This window comes from Sinocyclocheilus anshuiensis, unplaced genomic scaffold (genome assembly GCF_001515605.1).
Source record: "Sinocyclocheilus anshuiensis isolate Anshui unplaced genomic scaffold, SAMN03320099.WGS_v1.1 scaffold1240, whole genome shotgun sequence".
In the NCBI taxonomy this organism is placed as follows: Eukaryota; Metazoa; Chordata; class Actinopteri; order Cypriniformes; family Cyprinidae; genus Sinocyclocheilus; species Sinocyclocheilus anshuiensis.
The window spans coordinates 1,521,039-1,539,464 of record NW_015542555.1 but is presented as its reverse complement, the minus strand read 5'-3'; the positions used below and the strand labels follow the sequence as shown (position 1 = coordinate 1,539,464).

The 18,426-nt window shown below is 37.2% G+C and overlaps 1 protein-coding gene across 1 annotated transcript in view; it reads left to right on the top strand.

Moving 5' to 3' along the window:
- Nucleotides 1–18,104, top strand: part of mylipa (myosin regulatory light chain interacting protein a) — a 34,034-nt gene extending 15,930 nt beyond the window's left edge. The window contains exons 3-7 of the mRNA XM_016494058.1: nucleotides 9,322–9,507; nucleotides 11,987–12,184; nucleotides 12,331–12,495; nucleotides 14,400–14,811; nucleotides 16,854–18,104. Of these exons, the coding sequence (XP_016349544.1) occupies nucleotides 9,322–9,507; nucleotides 11,987–12,184; nucleotides 12,331–12,495; nucleotides 14,400–14,811; nucleotides 16,854–17,039 (1,147 nt within the window). The 3' untranslated portion in view covers nucleotides 17,040–18,104. The remainder of the gene's footprint in view (nucleotides 1–9,321; nucleotides 9,508–11,986; nucleotides 12,185–12,330; nucleotides 12,496–14,399; nucleotides 14,812–16,853) is intronic.
- Nucleotides 18,105–18,426: the final 322 nt, after the last annotated feature.

Sequence of the window (18,426 nt, the reverse complement as noted above, 5' to 3'; positions counted from 1 at the left end):
AATTTAGTATTTAGTACTACAGTAATACAGTACATCGGGCAGGACATCCATATGCTCACCTAACATTCTCAAATATGGAATATGGCTTATCATCTGAAATATGTATGTAGTAGCAACTTTACATGCCAGCTCAATCTAATGTTAGCCTAGAAAAAAGTGCACAGTTCACATGTTTGTGCGACTGCATGACAGATGGAGGCGCCGGTGCGATCATTGGCTCTTAAAATACTTCGTCATTTTTGGTCATAAAGATAAGAGTAATGCATCTTTTGTATCCGTAAAGACTCTACATTTATTCGTGTGCACTCAGAATAACAACGAAACGTTGCACTTTTGTTAAATAATGAAAGCAAACAGGATGCGCTTTCTGCCGTCTCGGACTCTGTGAACTTGAGCGCGTCACTTCGAAATGCCGTGTATGCTTGCCTTATTACAGACATGGAAAAATATAGCTATAGAGAGTGAAACTTTTAAATGAACCAATTCAAATAGAAAACAAATATTCTCAGATTATGTAATCCGTATGGAACATGCATACAGGCACATACTGCGGAGACGACGAGTCAGTGTCGCCGACTTCATCTCTTAAACCGAAAACAGAAAGCACAGAATTTTATAGCAAATTTGAAAACGATATTAAAATAAAACTAATTAAAAATTTCAAAACTATAATAACCTTGATCTATAGAGAGTGAAATGTCTACTTTCAAATGAACCAATTCAAATGGAAAACAATATTCTCAGATTAATCCGTATGAAACATGCACACAGGCGACCATACTGCGGAGATGACGAGTCAGTGTCGCCGACTTCATCTCTTAAACCGAAAACAGAAAGCACTAGTGTAACAATACATTATTAAAACGTTAATGCAGTGTTAATTAGTGACACTTAGCCTGCATTTTAAAATCTTCATTTAAATATGACAACATAATATTGCGCTCTACAATATTTCTATGAACAAATCGCTGACGAGACTATCAGCCAATCACTGTGTGCATAGTAAGTATGCTGACATCATCCATAGCAACAAGGTCAACCCCGCCCCCTTACTCTTAGCTTAAGACTTCTGTCTATTCCTTAGGAAAGTTTATCTCAGCAGCTTTGTGAATAGGTTTTAAGAGAAAACTCTTAGCTAAAAACTTTTACTGCTATTTAGGAGAACTCTTAGTGGTAAGATAAAATATTTTGTGAATACGGACCCTGAACAAAAAATTACATCTGCTTAATATCAATGAAAAATAAAGTGCTTGCAGGATTCCTAAAGAAAGCAAAACATTTGTCAAACAAAAAAATAAATACAGATATGGAATATTCTCAGAACCTTTTAACTTGGATTTCACAGGTTTTTCAGTTTGTATTTGTTCCGTTTGAAATCGCAGAGACCGCGCGACACGAGCACCGCCCCAACTGCACAAATCACCCCCACCGCGAGAGTTAACTCCACCGTCCGCCGCATCCCGCACGAAGCCCCTGTCACACGGGACACGACACGGCAAGCAGAAACCGCTGTGCAGCCTAGGTGGCGCCCGCGATGCGTTTACGGGGCGGACGTGACGCCACACAACAGCTTTGTACACCGAGGCAGGAGCTGGAACAATTCTTTCGTCCTCCAAGGCTAACATTAGTGGCGTGTCCTTGTGCTATTATTTCCTGTCACTGTTTAAGTTCAGAGATGAGACTGCTATCTAGCGGTCGGGATATAAACTCAAAACGAAACAACTGCCAAGAATCTTGTATGATTTTTTTTTTTAAATATCGATATTGCATTTTTGAGCATCGATACAGTATCGCCAAACTAAATATTGCGATACTCTATTTTCTTACACCCCTACTATGCGTGCCGGGCTTGTGTAAAGATGCCTGTATTGTTTTGGAGGGCTTGAGTGTTTAGCATTCTCATCAGGACTGAATGATCCTGTTGATCCACAGAGGCCAGTACCATTAGCAGAGGCATAGCACACTTTAAATAAGAGAAAGGCTCATTTAAACATTAATCTGTGCACTGATTTAGCTTCAGCCCATTGGGAAGAGCAGCGAATGTTTATAATATTAAGTCGTGTACATACTCTTGCCTTGGCTATTTGGTTCTTGTTCAGAAACATGAGAACATCCACGCTCTCATACTTGCAACACCACTGGTTTTCTTTACGCCTGCAAATATGCAAAACATGCTGCTGTGATCTCAGGTCTTGTTATCTTCACAGTCATAGCCCTGGGTGTTGTCATCAGGAACTGGTGAGCGGGTGCTATTCAGGGTCAACACTAGCACGAACAGACAACTGCAAAGACAAACCTCTCGCCCTACATCAAGTCCTAATAACAAGGTCACCAGCAATCCCAGTAAGCTCCTGATTACCGCCTTACCGCAGGAAGACTATGACATGCAAGATCCCCCTGAAGCTTCGTATATGGATCACAAAACAGAAGCCTTAGCTTTGCGTATAGCACACATGTGTTGAAACGTTGAGCTGTGGTGATAACATGGGAAATGGTTTGCAAACAAAATAAATCCCATTCACATTTTTTTTTTTCATTTCTTTATTACCATTCTTGTCCTATTCCAATTTCAGACCTCAAAACCGTTGTTAAAGCTTATATCCTCAAAAATGGCCATTAGTGTAGCACAAAATCAGTCCTGTCCAATGGTTGGTAGAAAATGTCCATTTTTTAAATTGCTCTAGACTAACTCAAGTTTTCATTGGTAAAGTGGGTGAAGAGCCTCCAATATCTCTGAGGCATATTTTTGGGCTATGATGGGTTTTAACTTCGCTAGGGCTTTGTAATTTTTAGTTGATTCTTATTAAAATGAAGTGAGATATATTGTACCTTTTTTTTTTTTTTCTGAAATTAGTTTTTCACTTGTTTCTTTCCACAAATATAGATGTGGTAGGTGGCATTGCATTCAATTATAAACAAACATTTAATTAGTAGTTTTCACTCTACGGTCTTCTCAAAGTAAGTGTCAAAAGGCCAAAAAAAACTAAAAAGATGACTGTGCCGTTCCCCTTTAAAGTCATATTTCTGATTCAGTGCTAAACTACTTGAGTGTTTTCTGAGGCTTATTTCATTAATTAGCGTAATATTTAACAGTATAGACGTTCAAATGCAAACCTGAGGTGCGAAATTCTATCAGAAGATGTTAATGTTAAGCCTTGAGCTTACAACTAGCTCTCTTTCTCTTGATTTAATGATCATTTTATGAATTAAAACACTAGAGCTCTCTTGTCTTACTGTGTTACTGGATTACATGCACTTCGATTACAGCAGAACAGGTTTAACCACATTTGTGGATGAACTATAGTAACCTACACCTCTCTCGAGCTGAGTGTGTATTACTCAGAAATGATGTTAGGTTGTCTCTGCGCAGAATTTAATTTTGTGGGAGGTTTTTCAGCCTACGGCATTATTACCGTTTGCAAAGTTGATGCAGAACGCATCATTTACCAGAGGCGTTTGCTCACAAAACATGTCTTTGTTTGAATACCCGATTTCATCGGTATTTACTTGCGTGTTTGGGCGAATGATTATTAACACTTTGTGGGTTAGCGAGGAGGTGTTTACCTGTGATGCATGGAGCTGGTGGCAGGGTTTACTAGAGTTTGTTGACTGCGAGTAACCCCCGCCACAAGGCTCACAGCAATGTTATTTGACTAACTCTGAAACCACATTGTTTCAAAGGGCGCCTGAAAAGAATGAAACTCCTGTGCGGATTGGCCTCTTTGTTGCTGTCTCCGGGCAGAAGCTTCTCGATTCATTTCAGAGGAATGTTTTGTTCTTTGCGGCAGACCCCCAAACATCTGGCCCCCAACAATGAGTCTGCCTGTAACGGAGAAGATAAAACAATTAGAAAGTAAAGAATGAGTGAGAACAAAAACAGTGACTTATAAGGTTATGTGGAGAGGACTTGATCTGACAACACGTCATGTTTCCCAGTTTAATTTATTTGTAATATTTATAATATTTAAATTGTATATTAAATATTTTTTTCAATTAAACAGGATTGTCTTGAAAATGTGAAATGTTTAAAACGTGTAAAAGTAGGTTTGCAAAAAAAAAAAAAAACTATTTACAGTCTTTCCAACCTTCAGCCCATCTATTTAAACCCTTCAGTGTCTCCCAAAGTGATCATCTGATTTGACGATGCCATAAACTTTGTGAACTTTGAGTAATTCAGATTATTTTCTTTCTGCCTGTCGTAAGATTTACTTTCCAGCCAAGCATCTGAGGAAATTCTGCAGAAAGTGCACCGCATTTGAAGCCAAAACCTCAAACCCACAAAAGCCCTCCTTCGCAAAGCTCAAGCTCTCTGATATCACGCTATGACCCATTTCTTGTCAGCAGAATGGCACAGGCGTTTTAATTGAATTCTTCCAGTTACACAATCAAATGCTCCTTCTGCAAAGTGAAGATGTCTTTGTCTTTTTTGGTGAGGAACTCTGAGATAATTCACTTCTGAGAAAATTTAGGGCCCTCAAAGAAAAGAGGTGCATGTTTGTGCAGTTTTTGTTTTGAAGATATTAGTGGAATTTTTTTTTTTTTTTTAAAATTATTTGGGTATTTTTTTTTTTTTTTTTTTTTTTTTAGGTGTGGCAATAATACTCGTTTAGAACATTAGTGTAAATTTATGTAGTAAATGCAAACTAATGGGGTGTAGATGTCTTTATAGGCAGTTAACGTACCCAACACATATACAGAGTTGAATGGTAGGAAAAACTGACTGCGTTGTGCTCCTAGTTTCGCTTATCGCCTCAGACAGGTGCAGTGGTATTGCTGATGAAGGTTACAGACAGACAGGATCATATCTTTTATAACATGAATGCTTGACCTTGTACACCCATACACTCAGGCTACGTTTACACAACAACGATGTAGTCAAAAACAGTCAAAAAGTTTTTCCCTTGTGTTTTTAAAAAGTTTCACATATACACGACAGCGTTTTCAAAACGATTCGTGTTTACACACATCCACGAAAACGGCCAAAAACGCTGTATTGCGTATGCCAGGCCAGTAGTTGGTGCTGTCACCTTGTTAGTAAACAGTACCTGTAGGGAAGTGACGATTATTTGTTGTATACAACAAACCACACTTTGCTGAAAAAGCGTTAGCAAACTCTTAAACGGCAACAACAGTAACGTTACCATGTACTCCGCCATTGCTGTGTATGTTTGTTCGCGCTTGCCTTTAAAATCGACACGTACTGCGCATGTCTACATACCTAACATGTACTACGCATGCCCATGACGTCACCGTTTTCAAAGATTCCCGTATTGGGTGTTTACACGGAAACGATAACGATGGCGTTTTTTCAAAAACTTGCGCTTTGAAACCCGTTTTCAAAAATATGCGTTTTCAGTCCCCAAAACGCCGTTGTCGTGTAAACTGCCCCTCAGTGTTTACTTTCACTTTGCTGAAAAGGCTATGAAGTGAGATGTAGTGAGAGCGAGTGGGGCCCATCTGTGGCCCCCGGACCCCCTCTCATGCCCACTAATCTGATAACATTAAGACTTTAGACTCCACCACAACCGGCTGTTCTCAGCTGCTCGTACCTGATTTCCTTATGAGGAAAAAAACTTTCTGCATACTTTTAAAGTATATTATTTGCATAATAAATGCAACGAGTGTGAACTGAGTGTAATGTTTTTGGACACCTAACTGAATGTTAATTGCAGTTAAATGGAAATGTAGTCTAGCTAAATTTTATATTAAATGCATTTAGATTAACTTTAAAGTGCTTTTAAAAAAAAAAATAAAAAAAAATAAAAACTTGAGTATATCTTTACATGCAATTCTATATACTAATTTCGTCTGAAATATAGTTAGTGTTTAATGCTGAAAATACTGACAAGCATTTATGATAAACTAAAATATGCTATAATGTCATTTCTATTGAAACTTATTTCATGCATTTGGTTATATTTTGTAAATACACAGTTGTAATTAAGTTTCGATTTGGCACACTTAAAATATATTAACTTTAATATCGAATGATGCAGTTAAAACTATAATCAATTACTTTACATGTGGTTTAGTATTTTGGTCAACAAAAAAATAACGAAATATATTTAAACAATGATTTGAAGTACTTTAACTTTTAATTAACATGGTTACAATGCATTTAAGAAAATACAAGTGTCCATTTCGTTACAAGTAAAATTGAAGTGTCTTGGCACAATTTAAGTACACTTACGTACCCTTTTTTCATTAATATTGTATTATCTCCAAGTACAGAAAATATAATATAATATTATGTGTTTGTTTTTTTATTTTTATTTTTTAAGTGTGTGCCCAATATGGGACATTTATATTAATCAATTTTAGATTTTCAATGGTTAAGTTTATGGCAACAATTTTACATGTGGTTTAGTATTTTGGTCAACAAAAAAATAACGAAATATATTTAAACAATGATTTGAAGTACTTTAACTTTTAATTAACATGGTTACAATGCATTTAAGAAAATACAAGTGTCCATTTCGTTACAAGTAAAATTGAAGTGTCTTGGCACAATTTAAGTACACTTACGTACCCTTTTTTCATTTTCATTAATATTGTATTATCTCCAAGTACAGAAAATATAATATAATATTATGTGTTTGTTAAGTGTGTGCCCAATATGGGACATTTATATTAATAAATTTTAGATTTTCAATGGTTAAGTTTATGGCAACAATTCCCCTTGTTAACCATGGTAAAATCCCACTGTGTGGTGGTGTTTGTTGATGACGAGTGGCTGCATCAGCGCAGCTGCGTGTTTCTAAGATTAGTCTTGTAACGATCCTGACTGAACCGGCGCCGCATGTTCTGTCCTGGAGTAGCTGGAGTTTGACCGCTAGTAACCTCTCTGTCTCCCTGCCCCCATCAGACGCCTTTGTTTTGCCTGCCAGGTAATTCATCACATGAGTCTGATGTCACCGCAGGGAAGTGCCTCGTCAGGCCGAGCCAGACTCCCTTTGTCAAACGGCAGGTCTTGTTTATTTGTCTGGCCTATGAATCCACCTCAATCTTCATTCTCCGCCTTTTTTCTAGTGTCGTTTTTCATCCAAAGTCAATGTTTATCGGCCCGGGGCTTTTGTCGGCAGTGCTGCGCGAACTGATATGCCAGTGTTTGTTTTCCTAAAGAGCCATCGCCTGCGTGCAGAGCAGGAGCATCTCCCAGCCTGTTTTTGGTGTTCCCATGCTCCTCTGTTGGCTGGGGGAACAGAGGCATGCTGGGGGAAAACATCAGTCCTGTTTGGTCTCCAAACCTAGTCTCGGGGGACTTGCAACATTTGACATTGTGCCCTGTAGTGGACATAAATGGACATTAGGGTATGGGGACATAAGGGCTTTGGGTCAGATATACAGAAACCTACAGGAGCTGGTTAGTTCAGGAAGAAGGGATGTTTAGGTGCTAGTTCACCCATGATGCTACTAGACAGGTTTGTGAAGAACCACGGGAGAAGATGAACTGCTGATACAGTTCAGACAAATTCAACTTGTTTTTCACTGAACATAAGTATGACGCAGATGCAAAACGACACACAAACATGTTTAATTAAAAAATATATTTATTATTATTAATTATTGTTATGATGAGTAAATGACTTGTATAAACTTGAATAAATAACAAAAATTGTATTCATTTTAAGTTGTTGTAGTTGTTAAACATCTAATTTGTATTTTTTCAACTCTAGTATGACAGAGAAATACAATTTGTTTCACAGGTTTATTTACATTTCTATTTTTAGTTTTTCCTTTTTTTATTATTTTTAAATCATGCACAGTGCAGACATGCAATAAGCATTTGTTTCATAGTTTATTTACATAGTCTTTTCTATATTTTCATATTCAGTTTTTTTTCTTTACATTAAGTCATGCACAATGCAAACATGCAGACTCACTTTTGTTTTTGTTTTTTTATTCCTAGTTTTGTTACTTTAGTCTTTTGAAATATAGTTAATGTTTAATGCTGAATGTATGTACAAGCATTTATAAGAAACCAAAATATTTTTTAATGTCATTTCTATTGAAACTTGTATGTTACGCATTTTGATTATATTTGTAAATGCACATTTGTAATGAAGTTTCAGTTTAGTATAATTAAAATATATTAACTTTAATATTGAATGGCACCATTAAAATGATAAATTACTTTACCTGTGCTTTAGTATGTTAGGCAACACATCAAAATAAGTGTACTTTAAAGAATGAAAAATATTTAAACAATGATTTAATGTACTTTAAAGTGAAACTTTTAATTTAACATTATTACAAAGTGCATTTAAAAAAAAATGCGTGTCCATTTTTTTTTTTTTTTTTTTACATGTACAATTGTAACTTCCAGATTTTCCAGTCCTGCTCTTCTAATAATCATTTATTGACTGTCATTTATTGACTAATCACGTAAATCATTGTGCATCTGCAAAATACCTTGTTGTTTGCCGTTACGGTGTAATTAAATTCCATTTATCTGTACATTTTACAGCGGAGCAGGAAGTATCCTGACACTTAGTCAAGGTGAAAAACATTCCCTAAAGAGAATCAGTCAATAAAAAGATAAGTCCATAACAAACCAGAGTTCTCATGGCTGCAAGCCTGGTTTATGTGACTTTTTAAAGTCAAGTTTTTTCCTTGAGACTTCTCCTGTCATTGATCGATCAAAGAATAAATACTGACAGTCCCACAGCCAGCTGAAAAGAGGTCCGTCTTCAGTAAAACACACAATTAGCATACCTGAAGGGATTTATGTCAGCTTTGTCAGTAGTGAGTGTGGTTTTCATGCTTTGTATGAGACGGCATGCTTATCGTTTGGAAACACGCTGACAGCGTTCTGCATTAAGAGCCCTATAACTGCGAGGCCTGTTGTGCCAACAGATACAAGAGATAAGACAGAGACGGGAGCAAAAGTCAAACCAATTCACACACACAAATGCAGTTGCAATATTCTCCTGTTTGGTGTTTGAAGTGAAAGTGACCATTTCGAATGGAAACCGTCATTTCTGCTTTTCCTTTGCCCTTTTGTTATTTTCAATTGACTTTTTGCCATTTCTGGTTTTCACTTCCTTTTTAAAGGATCGGTTCACCTATAAATGATCTCTATTCATGGATCATACTAAAATGCTAGTTGGATCCAGCATGTAAGAGCATGTGCAAGACGTGTTTTTGTAATGAAAGTTCCCCCTCAGCTGTTTCAGTCTGTGTGGATCGCTCTCGCTTTCCTGTCGGACCACCTGTCGACATCCATATGCATTTCTCTCACTTTCCACAGTACCACCAGCCACCTGTTTCCATTCGTAACTAACTCTCTCACTTTCTTTGTCTTTCTGCTCTGCTCTACAGACACCTGTTTTTTATGCATGTGAAAGAGGATCTGCATCGTGGACATCTGCGGATGTGCTCGGAACAGGCCGAAGAGCTCAGTGCCCTCCTGGCCCAGGCCGAATTCGGTGACTATAACCAGAACACAGCCAAGTACTGGTACACTGAACTCTGTGCCACAGAGCCCAACCAAGCCACGATCAACAGGTAAACAAACAAAATGTCACTCACTATTATCTCTATGACCTTCAACTTGTTTGTGTGTTGTCTGTCTTTTTTTTTCTTTTTTTTTATTAAAAAAAAAACATTTAATTTAATGTTTGGGGTTTAATAGAAGTTAAGGTGTATTGACAAATTACAGAAAATAATTACATGCTTATTCAGGGCTGTTGTTGTTTTATATTACAAACATCAGAAACCAAGAAATCAGAAATGGTGTTGGTAGAGTTTGTCTTCCTTGTATTGAACCCGGAACCTTCCTTTTTAGAGGCGATAATTTAGGTTATCCATTTCATAAATCGATTAGAGAGAATAAAGTAACTGAGGTTATCTGATGTGGTGCAGTATTTTTCTATTCTTACAGAATTTGATAAGGAGATTCATAGACTTTATCTGCAATTTTTTTTATATACACTAAAAATGTTGGGGTTGGTCATTTATTTATTTAATTTTTTTTTTTTTATATATTTGAAAAGTCTCTTATGCTCACCAAGGCTGCATTTATTTGATCAAAATACATTAAAATCAGCAATATAAAAGGAATATTTATTTTAATATATTTTTGAATTTATTCCTTTTATGAAAAGCTGAATTTTTAGCATAATTACGCCAGTCTTCAGTGACACATGATCCTTCAAAAGTCATTCTAATATGCTGAAACATTTCTTATTATTATTATCAGTGTTAAAAACAGTTGTGCTGCTTAATATTATGGAAATCGTGAGTTTTTTTTTTTTATTTTATTATTATTTTTTTTTCAGGATTCTATGATTAAAAGATAATTCGAAATTTATTTGAAACGGAAATCTTTGTAAAATTATAAATGTATTTCACTGTCACTTTGGGTCCTTGATGAATAAAAGTGTTAATTTCTTGAAAAGAAAAATCCTGACCCCAAACTTTGGGGCGGTAGTGTACCTTAACTGATAAAATATATGTAAATGCATATAGTCGTGCAGTTAGTATGAAAATATTCCCAACTGTTTACAAATGCACATTTAGTGTGCACAAATTTTTGCAACTATATTGCAGGGCTGATATTATTTTCACTGGGTTGTTATGAACACAGTACAATGTTCATCTGTTATGAACACAATAAACTGTTAAAAATAAAAGTGAAACTGAAAAGGAATATTAAAAATAAAAATATAAATGGAACTGAAACTCACAAGTCATGTTAAAATAAAACTGAAGATCCCACAAACTGACCTCCAAGAGAAGTGACTGAGTGTACTTTAATGTTACTTTAGTATAAAGGTTGTGATTTTTACCCTCAAATACATTTTTAAACTGATTGTTAGGTATTTAGGTGATTACTTAATAGAGAAAGTCAAGGGAGCTGAACTGTAATCTGCGCACTCTTGTGAACATCTTATCCAGAGCCGCGTCGCTAAAAACAAAGCACTCCTAATTCTGTTTGACTAATTACACTGCTCCTTTTATAGAGTTCTGTTCAGACTCTTTAGCTTGTTTGGGTTAGATAACAGACGACCTAATCAACTACAATCAAAGAGGATTAATGAGATCTGTCTGTAGTGATTAATTATCATTGTCACCAAATCAAATAAAGACTAATGCGTACAAGAAGAAAATCAAAGGGCCTCATACAGGGGAACACGAAGCCATGGACTTTGTCAGTGACTGACGTGTTATTTTACTTGTTTATGCACAATAAATTGGCAACTTTATTGGTTAACGCCTATGTAAACGTACTTTTAAAATTATCAACCAGTCTGTTTTATATGCTGATACTGGAAGAAGATAATATCAGTTCTTAAGTACTGTTTCCAGTTTAAACTATATCATTAGCCAATTGTCGTGTCGTTACGTTACGAGCCATCACGTTATGTTTGGTTGCGTTACGAGCCATCACATTAGGTTACGTTACGAGCAATCACGTTACGAGCCATCACGTTACGTTACGAGCCATCACGTTATGTTTGGTGGCGTTACGAGCCATCACATTAGGATACGTTACGAGCAATCACGTTATGTTTGGTGGCGTTACGAGCCATCACATTAGGATACGTTACGAGCAATCACGTTAGGTTATGTTACGAGCCATTACGTTACGTTATGAGCCATCGCGTCACGTTACGTTACGAGCCATCACGTTAGGTTACCTTACGAGCCATCACGTTACATTATGAGCCATCATGTTAGGTTACGAGCCAGCACGTTAGGTTACGTTACGAGCCATTACGTTACGTTATGTTACAAGCCGTTACGTTACAAGCCGTCATGTTACATTAAGTTACGAGCCATCCTATTTGTTACCAGCTGTAATAAAAGGGATTATTAGTTTACACTATTGTTGTTTTGTTTTGTTTTATGTTAAAGGTTTTTCTTGTTACACACTAAAAGTAAATCTCAAAACATAGATTTTTCTTCCTCTGTCCTACTTTTCACATGATCAGCTGGTGTCATTTTCCTCTCAGACTCAATGTCTCTCTTGTTTTTTCGGCAGTATCATAGTCAAGCACAAGGCTCTGGAGGGTCAGAGCCAGGCGTCGGTGGAGTACCAAGCCCTGCAGCTGGTGTCGTCTCTGGAGCATTATGGGGTGGAGTGGCACTGGGTGCGGGACGCTGAAGGACAGAGGTTGGCTATCGGTGTGGGACCAGACGGCATCGCTATCTGCCGAGAGGACTTCAGCCTGGTTAACAGGTTAGGCACGGCATAAATTGCTCTTGATGGCATAACCGTCATAAAATAACGCCCAGTTCACATCCCAGAATCAGTCATGTAAACATGAAATCAATTTGTGCCATCGCTGCCTTTCAATAATGCGTCATATTTTCCTTTCAATGCAGGATATCTTATCCCATAATACAAATTGCCACACAATCAGGGAAGAGCGTGTACTTGACTGTCACCAAGGAAACCAGCGACAGTGTGGTCCTGCTGTTCAAGTTAATCAGTAATAGAGCAGCCAGCGGTCTGTATCGGGCCATCACAGAAACACATGCCTTTTACAGGTGAGACACCATAAAACCCTTCATTGAGTACAATAATGCATCATTACATTCTACAGCATAATTTTTTCTTGTTAATGTGCAGCTCTGCCAGGCTTAACCCTACACACCTTGTGCACATGGCTATTGTTACGTGACTCAGTATCTAACATACTTTAGTTTACCTGTCTGGACCACTCACCACATAATGTCCTTTTTTAACATTGTTATCATGTAGAGGAAATAATCTCTCTTTGGCCTGGCTATTGTTAAATGTTCTGTTGTATTTTCTTCATAGAAAGCCTCTGTGTCCGCAGTTTGAACTGCTCTGTTGTGAGGAGTTTTGTGCTTCTGGTTTTTGTACGGTTGTCAGAAAAGTACATGATTATGTGCTTTTATTTTGGACTTTCTCTGAATGGATTGATTTGATTGACTGACTGACTGACTGACTGACTGACTGATTTGGCCTGGCTATTGTTAAATGTTCTGTTGTATTTTCTTCATAGAAAGCCTCTGTGTCCGCAGTTTGAACTGCTCTGTTGTGAGGAGTTTTGTGCTTCTGGTTTTTGTACGGTTGTCAGAAAAGTACATGATTATGTGCTTTTATTTTGGACTTTCTCTGAGCATAGTTTTCATTGCAAACCAGCTTCGGTCTTTCTTTGTAAACGGCTAGCTGTGAGAATGTCTTGCATCTTTAAATGCATTACAAAGTAACTAAGAACAAGTAAGCTGCACAAGTGGGTCAGTCTTACAAAACCATGCAAAAAAAAAAGTATGTTGTAACATCATTCTGAAATATTAATAAATCAATCAATAAGTAAAATCAAATCAAATAAAATATAAATAAAATAAAAAAAACAACGAATTAATGGATTGATTTGATTGACTGACTGACTGACTGATTGATTAATAAAATACAATAAATCAATCCATTCAGTCACTTTTTTTTATTTAGGGGATTTCATTTATTGACTGATTGGATTTTATATGTATTTATTGGTTTGTGATTTTATTGATTTGATTAATGGACTGACTGATTAATAAAATACAATTGATGAATCAATCAATACATAATGCAATCAGTCAATAAATAAGAAATCTATAAATAAAATCCCATCAATTAATCAATAAATAAAGTGTCCTTTCCCTCTAAAATTCACAAAAAAAATTTTTTTTTTTTCTTCTAATTTTTAATGATAATTCTCATTGTAATACAGTAATGTTTTAACTGGGGGAAAATGTGCTGATTTGTCATGGAAATGTCACAGTGCCATAGAACACAATTAAATGCTTCTCATTAAGCAAAATGATTTTTGGTCGCTTTTTTTTTTTTTTTTTACTATTTAAAATGTTGGGGTTCGTTCAATCTTAGGAGACGTTGTAGCAACATGTGTTCCCATTGTTCGACTGATGGCGAATTTACACTGCAAAGGTGGCACAGGAGTGCTTCTGAAGTGGCATTTATGCATCGTTGTTTCACACAGATTGTTTAATGCTGCTCTGAGGAGGCATAAATGCATGTACAAAGCAATCACAAATATATACTTTGATACTCAGGGCCGAGGTGGGTCAGAGCTGGCATAATTTAATCTAGCTTTTATACAACATTGCGTCTTTAAGCAGGCACAGAGCAGCACTAACTGCTGTGTAAAGACTCCTCTAGACAGACTGGTAATAAAACGGGGTTTAAACCAGGTTTATTCAGCCCCTGATAAGAGCTTTTATTGCCAATACATTGAAGAACAGCTACTGCTCTTTACCCTTGAACTCTTAACAAGCGGCAACATCCTTCATTTTCACAACTACAGCACCTTTCTAGTAGCCCATTATCTCTGATGGATAATGGATGGGTTGAGGTGCTGTGTGGCAGATGCCGAGCAGATAATGTGCTAGTGTCGCTCACCGATCGCTCTTGTTTCTGTCTGCAGGTGTGACACGGTAACGAACGCTGTCATGATGCAGTACAGCCGGGATTTCAAGGGTCACCTGGCTTCACTTTTCCTCAATGAGAACATCAACCTGGGCAAGAAGTATGTATTCGACATCCGGCGGACCTCCAAGGAAGTGTACGACTACGCCAGACGCGCGCTGTACAACGCCGGTATCGTGGACATGATGTCGAGGCCGGGGGAGCGCACTCCGTCGTCCCGCTCGCCGTCCCATGAGCATGAAGGGGCGCTGGACTGCGGGAGCTGCCAGCAGAGCCGGCTGCTGCAGGAGAAGCTGCAGAAGCTGCGGGAGGCGCTGCTGTGCATGCTGTGCTGCGAGGAAGAGATTGACGCTGCGTTCTGCCCCTGCGGTCACATGGTGTGCTGCCAGAACTGTGCTGAACAGCTGCAGGTCAGAGAACGTTCAGGTTTAGGTGCTTTTTACCCAACATTGTGTCAAAAATGTCAGAGTGATAAAGTCATTTTGATATCATAATGAAGAAAAGTAGCTGTAGTAGTAAAAGTAGTATTACTTCCTAAAAATGTATATTTAAGAAGTCACTTCAACAAATTCAAGTCATGTGGTGCAACCACCTGTCAGAAATGAACCGACATAAAATATCAGATAATTTAACCTTTTTATGACAGGCAAGACTTGTTCAGGTTGCAAAATTTCATGTGATGCGACTCAACAAAAGTGTAATAATATTTAGGAATTAATTTATGATGTTTAAATAAATAAATACATTAAAATAAATGTGTTCTTGTAAATTTAGAAACTTTGATTAATTAATAAAATGTTTAAGATGTCAGAAATGAACCGACATAAAATATCAGATAATTTAACCTTTTTATGACAGGCAAGACTAGTTCAGGTTGCAAAATTTCATGTGATGCGACTCAACAAAAGTGTAATATTTAGGAATTAATTTATGATTTTTAAATAAATACATTAAAATAAATATGTTCTTGTAAATTTAGAAACTTTGATTAATGAATAAAATGATTAAGATGTCTGCATTCACATGCAGTGTTTAGTATTGTGTATTATAGTGTTTATTAATTTTAAATTAGGTTGTTTTATATTTTCCAGTTTCCATTTTAATTTTTGTGGGTTTCTCTTCAATTCTATAGCTCCAATTCCTTTTATTGCCATTTGAATCATTTTAGTATTACAACGTAATTGCCAAGACAACATTTCTAACAATTTTATAAGTTTGTTTTTCTTGTAATATTTATCATTTATTTCAATTTCCGAAACCAGTTTTTAATGGTTTCAGATTTAAAAAAAAAAAAAGTGTTCAAAGTGTTGTTAAACAAAAATACAATAGGTCTTTAAATTTAAACTTTCGTAAATTTAAAATTATTTATTTATTTTATTTATTTGAAATTTAGATATGAAATAACTTTGTAATAATGCTTAGTTTTGCATAATCCAGTGAATTAAATACTTTCTTATTTGATTATTTTCTCTCTTAATTTAGAATTTTATGGAAATAAACCAACAGATTTATTCATAATAAATGACATCAGTACAAAAATACTTTCACATTAACATCATAAAAATCAGCAAAGTTGTAAATAAATAAAGCTCATTCCAAGAAACAAGTAAACTCTGCAACATATTACAGCTCAGACCTTTTCTTTATCATATTACAAGTCGGGTTTCTTTATCACTCTCACACTTAAATAACATAAAACTACTAATTGCTGTGCAAATACATCTCCCGTGATATAAGCAGTAAGAAAACTCTTCTCTGTTGACTGCATATGCCACCCAGCCTTAATTCTACCTTAAAGGTCCCATGGCATGAAAATGTCACTTTATGAGGTTTTTTAACATTAATATGAGTTCCCCTAGCCTGCCTATGGTCCCCCAGTGGCTAGAAATGGCGATAGGTGTAAACCGAGCCCTGGGTATCCTGCTTCTCCTTTGAGAAAATGAAAGCTCAGATGGCCCAATCCGGAATCTTCCCTTTATGTCGTCATACGGGGAAAGGTTACCTCCCCTTTCTCTGCTTTGCCCGCCCAGATAATTTGGCCCGCCCATGAGAAAATAAGCTACTACCGTGCGAGGTGAGCGCAATATTTTTTTTTCCTGGACAGACATCATGGCTTGCAAACGAGTGAAGCATGGCAGTTGCCCCGCCTCTCTCCTCCTCATTAGCATTTAAAGCTACAGACACAGAAATGGCACGTCCTAAGGAGAGCTCATTGTGGGACTGGCTCGTAGTGGCTGAAATTCTGCACCAAGGCTGAATTTCGGGAAAGAGACTTCAGATACAGTACTAGGGACCACTTAGGCCTATATAAAAGCATCTAAAAAGCAGCATGTCATGGGACCTTTAAATCTACCACATGATGACTGTTATGTCATTATTTGCAGGCATTATAGCAATTATTCTTATTGTGGTGAATGCTCACTGATTGAAGTCTCTTGTTTTCTCTGCACAGTCATGCCCGGTGTGTCGGTCAGAGGTGGAACACGTCCAGCACGTCTACTTGCCTACGTGCACCAGTCTGCTCAACCTGACCATCGCCGGCGGCGACAACAGCCCCGAACCCATCCACCGAGGCATGGCCTCCCACACCTGCACTACCAACGACTACAACACCACGGAGAAGATCTACCAAAACTAAGCGTGCCTGCCACTCTTCCACAGGACTTTGAGTTCAGTTTACGCGGTGGTGGACGACTAAGAGTCCGAGCGCCGCGCTGGTTGGGTTGCTCCTCGTGTGATGTTTTTGAAACCATTGAGGAGCCTTTTTGATGTTTGTGAATGTTTGTCTCTTAAATTAATTGTATCAGTTGATCTGATAAATGTATTTTTGAGTTGTTTTTTTGTACACGCAGCAGCATGCAGAACGTTTGATATTTTTTGCCTCATAACCTGCACAAATCTGTATGCCATGAGGAAATGTGTTTAGGAACTAGCTTTTCTTTTTCCCTAATTTAATTAAATTTTACGCTTTGCTTTTAATACGCAGCGTCCACTATTTCTTTTGCAGTTGAATTGAAGGTTTGTTTTGAGGTTTTCATAGTTTCCATGCCAATGAAGAGGTATTTATGGCGAGGGGCACAAACCCTCGCAGCACTTTTGAGCAAAGAGGAAGTCGTCAAACTACTGATCCTCCATTCATATTTAGATTCACAGCTTCCATAACCGACGCTCCAAACCCGACTGGCAAACACTCCTTGACCCAGACGTTTATGCTTTCTAAAGCTTTTATTTCACAGTTATGGTCAACCAGTGAATTGCTTTGGATTTAAAGGGTACTGAATGATCTCTCAGTGCAATGCTAACCGTTTTAAGAGATTTTGACCTTTTTATGCTTTTGTTTTTGTGGAAGATGTGGGACGTTTTCTGTAGGAAGGCTAAAAAAATTATCTAATCTACACCGTCACTTTACCAAGGAGTTTCCTAAGTGTATTGTTCCTAGGGGTTTGCCTTAATGTAGCAGCAACACAGTGTGTTTGGTATGCGTTCTTTCTTTGCACAGACTATTGTTGAGAGATGAAGAGGACTATCTTCTTTACTGCTGACATCTGATATCGAACAGTCACAGCAGGGATATTTTTTCAATTTGTACAAGTAGGATTTGTTTCTATTTGTTTGAAGCAAAAACTATGCTCTGTAAATATAGAAATAACTCTCAAACTTTTATATTTCTTTGAAGGAGAGGTATTAATAAAGCTGTTTTTTAAAACCTAACATTGTGTGCGTACGTGTTTTTGTCAAACAGTGTCCTAGTTTCCTGCTTGTAATAAATTCACTAGTAATACATTTTCTTGGGTGTATTATAAACTGCAAGTTAAAAGTTATAAAACACAAGCCGTATAAAATGCGACCTCTGACCCTCCCAGAGCACAAAACAACTTGGAGGGCAAAAGTCTCTGCGAGTCATCAGGCATTAGAGTGTGAGTTCAGGTTAGATTGATGGTGAGGACAGGAGTAGATCTGTTGTCAACAGAAGAAAACACTGGAGAGTGTATGTGAGCAGTTTAGACGTAACCTGTGGCTTTCTC